This window comes from Pipistrellus hanaki (genome assembly GCF_964339955.1).
Source record: "Pipistrellus hanaki genome assembly, chromosome: 9".
NCBI lineage: Eukaryota > Metazoa > Chordata > Mammalia > Chiroptera > Vespertilionidae > Pipistrellus > Pipistrellus hanaki.
This window is the reverse complement of record NC_140511.1, coordinates 64901070-64907671: the sequence shown is the minus strand read 5'-3', so window position 1 is coordinate 64907671 and position 6602 is coordinate 64901070. Positions and strand designations below refer to the sequence as shown.

The window sequence follows — 6602 nt, the reverse complement described above, 5'->3', positions numbered from 1 at the left end:
TGGAAGTTTGACCAGGAGGTGGGGTCGACCACCAACTGCCTGTGGTCCCTCCCCCATGACAGCCCCCCCAATTGGTCCCCTTCACCCCAATCAGGGGTGGGGCTGGCCCACCAACTGCCTGCAGCCCTTCCCCCACTGGGCCCTGATTGGGGTGGGCTGGCTGGACCCCACCTGTGCACAATTTCATGCACCAGGCCTCTAGTGAATAAATAATAGGTCTACCTTCACAGGAAGAAATGTTAATATTTTCCCTCAGATCTGTGCTCCAGACTCCAAAATGTGTGCCCATTTGTTCTAGGCTTTTCCAAACACAAAAACTTAGCTGCTCCCGATCCCTTTATTTCCTTTGCCTTCCCCCTGATCTCATCCCAAAAGCTTTGCTTCCCTGGGGTCTATTTTCTTCATCTTCTTGCAGCTTCCCCGTGTCCTTTCCAGTTTCCCACTTTAGTCCTTTTAGCTTCCACTTCCCTTCTTATTCTCTCTCAGCTGGGCTCATACTACCTCCTGTTGTAACATCTGTAAATTGGGGCTCTTTTCAGCATCCCAAGACACTTGTGTGGGAAGGGTCTTTGAACACAAGAGTAACACAAAACAGATTTATTTGATGAACCGCAGTGACCAATAGGGTCAGAAAATAGCACAGACATTCCAAGAAGAGACAGGCTGGGGACAGGGAGGGACACTGCAGGCAGCCTCCTCCACTCTCTATCCAGGACCACTGATGAGTTCCAGGTGGGAGGTCTCTGCAAGTCCCCAGGAGGGTCTCTGAGGGGCACACCCTCTTCCCTTCTAGAAGCTTCTTTCACCCTTGACTGGATGCTTTAAGGGCAGCCCTGGGCTGAGAAAGTGAGTCTGTAAAAGATTCTGGTTTGTGGCAGAGAGACTACTAAGCTGAGTCTCTTTATTCTCCTTCTCCTCCCTCCACTCCAAGTTGGCTCCATCCCAGCAATGACCAAGATGTCCGTTTACACCAAGCTGGGCTCTTCCTGCCTCCGCAGCTGATGTCTTATCCTTCACATGTAGAATCCTCCAAAGACAAAACCCGGAATATACACACCCTGCCCCAGCTCACAAAGGACAGACCATCAATGTTGCCCTCTGGATGTGTGAACTCATGCTCTCAGCTCTGCACGGCTGCTCCAGGCACTGCTCTCAGCCCCCAACCAAGCAGGAGAAGCCAAGGGGTCCGATCCTGATGGTGGAGTGAGAAAAACCCACGGGGCTCTTTACCCCATGGCAAGGAGGTGCCCCCACCCCCTTAGGAAGAGAGTCCCAGACCCTGGAAAAGGGAGGAAGCTGAAGAAAACGCCCATAAACTCAAAGCAAGGTGAGAAGGCGTGAGAATAGGGCCAAGGGAGGCTCTCCACCAGCCTCCTGGTTCCCTCATGGAACTAGGAAAGGTATGGGGACCCAGCACATAGAACCCTAGTTCATCCCCAAGCCTCAGTGTCAGCAGCTCTGGGGAAAGATGTCCCTACAGGGAGCCAGGAACAAACACAAACACAGGCTTCTCTCTTAAAGCACGGACCAGCCGTCAGAACCCCCAAATCCAGTGGGGGTGGGCTCCCTTTTATTCCATATTGCCTCAATATGTCCCTTCTTCTCTCAAACATACTGTGTGAAGAATAGAGGTGAGGGGGGGGTCATCCAAGTGACAAGTGGCACAGGCACCCTGCTGTCATGTTATGTTCACTCAGGCTTACATATATACACATATACACACTCAAAGCAAGCATCGACACCACATCCCAAGTTGACTCTTGGCACGGAGTAGCACCAGTGCCCAAGAAACGCATCCTGGGGTGTGGGGTGGGGTGGGGTGGGGTAAGCTGGGCTCTGGAAGAGGTTGGAGGGGCAAGACTGTGGGAGAGAAGCCAAGTCACATATAGACCCAATGCTGACTCCCCTTTTTCTCCCTGTCCCTTCCCAACCCCCCATTCACAGGAGGAATCCAAGGAGCCCATTGCTTGTGAACCCACTGCCCTCCAGTTCCCGCAGAGATCAGAGGATGAGTGACAGTGTCCCGGGGAAACTGCAGAGAGCACTTGGCTTCACAGATGGGCTGCGGGAAGGGAGCCCCCAGAGGTGCCTGAAATCACAGCACTCTGACCCGGTTTGGGGGAAAGTTTTGGAGCTCCTGCAGCCTGGAGTGCTAGTGCTAACTTGTCCCTGACACCCAGCCCACCCCCGCCCCAGCCCGTTCCCTTGGCTTCCTCAGAGAACGGGATAAAGAGCTTGAACAGGAGCAGTGTTTGCAAGCTTCAGGATTCTTAACCCTTAGGAGCCCCTCACAACAAGGAGGTGACAGAGGAAGGACGGATTGAGGGGAGACATGAGCTATGGGAAAGGGGCAGAAGCCAAAGCTAAGGATTCAGAGGGGGGTGGGGGGAACAACTATACAGAAATAGAGGGAAAAACAAAGGGAGGGAGAGGGTAGAGAAATCTAAACAGAAAGGAAGGGGGAAAAAGAGCTGGGATCCCAGAATAAAGGATGAGGGGAGGGGAGATAGAGTTGGGAAGACACCAACTTTTCCCGAGCCAGACGCACCCATCATTTCAGTGCCCGTATGACTTCCCCCATTATACATACACAAATGGAGACACTGAGGCTCGGAGAAGTTAAGAGACTTGTGCAAAGTCAGCCTCACAGCTGTCGAGTGGCCGAGCTCAGACCTGCAGGGCTCAGTCTCCTTCCATCACACCGCAACCTCTGACCAAACACTAAAGGAGAAAGGAGGAGTGCAAGAGGAAGGCGGGAGGCAGGGAGCCAGGATGGCATCCCAGTGCAAGAGCAAGAGTGCCCTGGTGCTACCTGACTGCCAGGGAGCAAGGGCATGCACCCGGGCGTGCAGAGGGCACCAGGCTTCTCTGGGGGTCCCAGCCCTAGTCCACCACCAGGGTCTCTTGGCTGTAGGGGATGGACTTCTCCTGGGTCTGCTCCCCGCCCTTGCCGGGGTTGGGGCCGAGCCCCTGGCTGTGCCCGGAGGAGTAGCTGGCCGACTTCTCCCCGCCGCTGCTGCTGTGGGAGGCGGCCCCACACCGGCGGCCGAGGCCACAGCAGAGCATGGAGGTGCAGGCCTGGCGGAAGCGGGGGTCGAAGAAGGCGTAGAGGAAGGGGTTGAGGCAGCTGTTGACGTAGCTGATGCAGGTGCAATAAGGGAAGACGTTCATGAGGAAGAGGTCGAAGGCGCAGGGCCAGCGCAGCAGGTTGCCCAGCGTGTAGAGGGTCTTCACCAGGTGGTAGGGCAGCCAGCAGAGCGCGAAGGTCACCACGAGCACCACGATGATGCTGAGCAGCCGGCGCCGCTTGCGCAGGCCCTCGGCGCGCTCCTTGCGGAAGTGGCCGGCGATGGTCTGCGCGATGAAGAAGTAGCAGGTGAGCATGACGGTGAAGGGCACCACGAAGCCCAGCGCCGTGGACGTGACACCCAGGCCCAGCTCCCAGGCCCACTCGGAGTTGTCGGAGGCCACCAGGGAGTAGTCCATGTAGCACTGCACCTTGGTGCTGTTATCCGGGCCGGAGGGCACCTCGATCGTGGCGCGCAGCAGCATGGCCGGCGCGGCCAGCAGCGCGGCCAGCACCCACAGCGCCGCCGTGGCCGCCGCCCCGCTCGCCCGCAGCCGCAGCCGCGCGTTGGCCACCGGCCTCACGATGGCCAGGTAGCGGTCGAAGCTGAGGCCCGTGAGGCAGAAGACGCTGGCGTACATGTTGACGAAGACGACGTAGCTGCTGAGCTTGCAGGCAAAGGCGCCGAAGGGCCAGTCGTAGTCCCGGTATGTGTAGGTGGCCCACAGCGGCAGGGTCACCACGAAGGTCAGGTCGGCCACCGCCAGGCTGGAGATGAAGAGGTCCGCCGAGCGCCGCTTCTCCCGGCTGCTGCTCCGGAACACGGTCCAGAGCACCAGGCCGTTGCCCGTGGTGCCCAGGAGGAAGACCAGCATGTAGATGGCCGGGATGAGGGCCCCCGACGACTGCCAGTCCGTGTACTCACACCCGGACAGGTTGTCCGCCCCATAGTCGTTGTCAAATTCGCTACTTTCCTCCATGCTGCTTGCCGGGCAGGGAGCAGGCAGGCAGGGGGTCCCAGCTCTGTGGCTGTGTCCTGTGTCACCAGCTCAGCAAGCAAGTAAGCAAGCGGCCCGGGGCGTCTGGCTTGCGCCTTGGAATACAGGCAAGAGGAGCTGAAGGTGTCCAGAGCCGTCCCAACAGCGGGAAGAAGCTGCCTCTGGACGGGACCCGGGAGGATGACTGCGCCCACAGACTTCCCCACCCTCTCCTGCCTGGCCCCAGCCCCAGCTCAGAGCTTCCTGCACCCTCCCGAGTCTGTCCCGTCTCCTCCTCAGCTCCTCACTCCCTCCTCCCACCTCCAAACCAACCCCTCACTTGTGAGTCTTAAGATCTTTAGGTTACAGCCCACTTTTTTTTTTTTTCTTTTCCCTTCTTGTCACTGGGCAAGTGAACCAAATTGACCCCTGCCGTGCTGGGCAGAATGTTATCTGTGGCTTGCAGCCCACTCTCCTCCTGGTCCCGCCTCTATCCCTCTGGTTTCCTCTAATCTTTGGAGCGCACCCACCCCCTCCCCCGCTCAGTCCTCACCACCCTCCTGTTCTCACCCCCTCCCATCTTCTCTAAGTGGGGCAAATTATGCAGATTGAAATCTAGCCCTAGCTGGAGCCAGGGCGGGTTGGGGACAAGGAGGGTGTGAGATTTTGACCGGTTTGAGCATCTGGCAAGCCCTCCTGGCAGGCGGGTCTAGCCCTTTGGGTCTGTCCCACCCTCCCTCCACTCCTGCCTGCCTGCCCTCTCCCAGACCAGACTTCCCAGTACTTTTCTCGCTCACTTCATTCTCCTTCACCCTTCTGCTTTGACTCTCCCTCTCTCTCTCTCTTTCTCTCTCTCTCTCTCTCTCTCTCTCTCTCTCTCTGGGAACTTCTATATTTTACCAGACGCAGGTACAGGGAGATTTATTTGTAATTCATAAGCTGTCAGCCTATAGCAGTTTGCAGATGGTGTTGTGGGGTCGAACCCTGGAGTCAAAATAAGACCACTGGAGGCTGCTAATTGATTTTTTTTTAAAAAAAAAAGCAGGCAATGCCAAAACCGGTTTGGCTCAGTGGATACAGCGTCAGCCTGCAGACTGAAAGGTCCTGGGTTCGATTCCGGTCAAGGTTGCGGCCACATCCCTGGTGAGGGGTGTGCAGGAGGCAGCTGATCGATGTTTCTAACTCTCTATCCCTCTCTCTTCCTTTCTGTAAGAAATCAATAAAAATATATTTATTTAAAAAAAAAAAAAAGCAGGCAAGGATTTATTGAACTGGCCAGGATGACCATGAGAGCACCACATGCAGATGGAGTCCACACTCAAAACCACGCCATTCCAGGTGTAGGCAGTCCTTTTAAAGGTCTAAAGCACAAAAATTTTTCTTTGTTCTGAATTCTAAATTCTAAATGCTACAGTAGGAGTAGCCTGCAGGGCAGCTCCCAGCCATATCCTGCTGGACATTGGCATGTGGCCCTATCTTGCGAAAGCAGATAGTACAGAAGCAGAGATGAGCGGTTAATCTCTAAAGGTTATCTACAGTTTCTACTCCTGAAGCTCCTGAGTCGGTGGGAATCCATCTCCTGTGGTCCTGGCCCACAGGCACAGGAAAACTGCCTTAGCCTCCAGGTCTCAATCTGGAAGCTGAGGTAACTATCCTAGTTTAAGCAAGTAAGCGAGTGCCGAAGCCAGAATAACAGGGTTAAAACTCAAACAGCGGTTTTTACCTAAGTATGGTTGCTACCATACTTCAATGGCATCGGAAGTTTTAGAGTCAGGTCAGAGTCACAGGATAGAAGAAACCCCAGACAAAAGAATATCGAATCAAGTTATTAAACCTACGGGGAAACGGGTCTAGCAAGGTAAATGTCTTTTGCCCAAGGTCACAGGATGGCTTTTGTTCTGGTTTTGCCATTTGCTTTTCTTCTTCTCCAAGCGCCCAACACGGTGCCTGGCATGTAGTAAGTGATCACTAAATGGTTGTTGAGTGAATAAGTAAATGGATGAGTTAGAGAGAGAATGAAAAAGGGAGTCCGTAGGAAGAGGGGTGAGTGTAGGAGGTACTATGCAATAAGAACAGGGCTGCATTTCAGTTCTCGGGTTCTTATGCCCTGCATGGACAAGGGGGTTTCTGTCAGGCCCAGGGACAGGGTGTTACACCTCGAGGAGGAAGCAGAGAAAGGAGCAGCCTGGAATAGATGCCAGGAGCACAGTCCTATAGAAACTCATTCTGCTCTGCCCACCTCCCCAGGACCTCTGGTCAGGCAGGAGGGAAGGGTGCACAAGATAAGATAAAATAATACCCACCCCCCAAGAGTGGAGGAGGCCACCTAAAGTTGGGCAGGGGTGAAATGATGCAAAATCCAGTCTTGCCCACCTCCGATGCAAAGGGTTTACAAAACTAGAATCCGTTATCTTAAGGGAGGTTTATTCAGAAAGCCTCCCAACTCAAGTACCCACAAGGATCAGGCGAAGAACGTGCATGGGTAAACAGCCAGTTTGAGACAATACTGAGTGATGGAGACTTCGGCGAACCAGAACCAGAATGCTTCATCAGAAGGA

The 6602-nt window shown here is 54.8% G+C and overlaps 1 protein-coding gene across 1 annotated transcript; it reads right to left on the bottom strand.

The window, feature by feature from the left end:
• Positions 1 to 584: 584 nt before the first annotated feature.
• APLNR (apelin receptor) lies at positions 585 to 4875 on the bottom strand. Its single transcript, XM_084894881.1, has one exon. The coding sequence runs from the start codon at positions 4045 to 4047 to the stop codon at positions 2884 to 2886; it is 1164 nt and encodes a 387-aa protein (XP_084751007.1). The 5' UTR covers positions 4048 to 4875; the 3' UTR covers positions 585 to 2883.
• Between the last annotated feature and the right edge of the window lie 1727 nt (positions 4876 to 6602).

Excerpts from the sequence above, each read along its gene's own strand:
- APLNR (XM_084894881.1), bottom strand. The coding sequence starts at position 4,047 with ATGGAGGAAAGTAGCGAATTTGACAACGACTATGGGGCGGACAACCTG.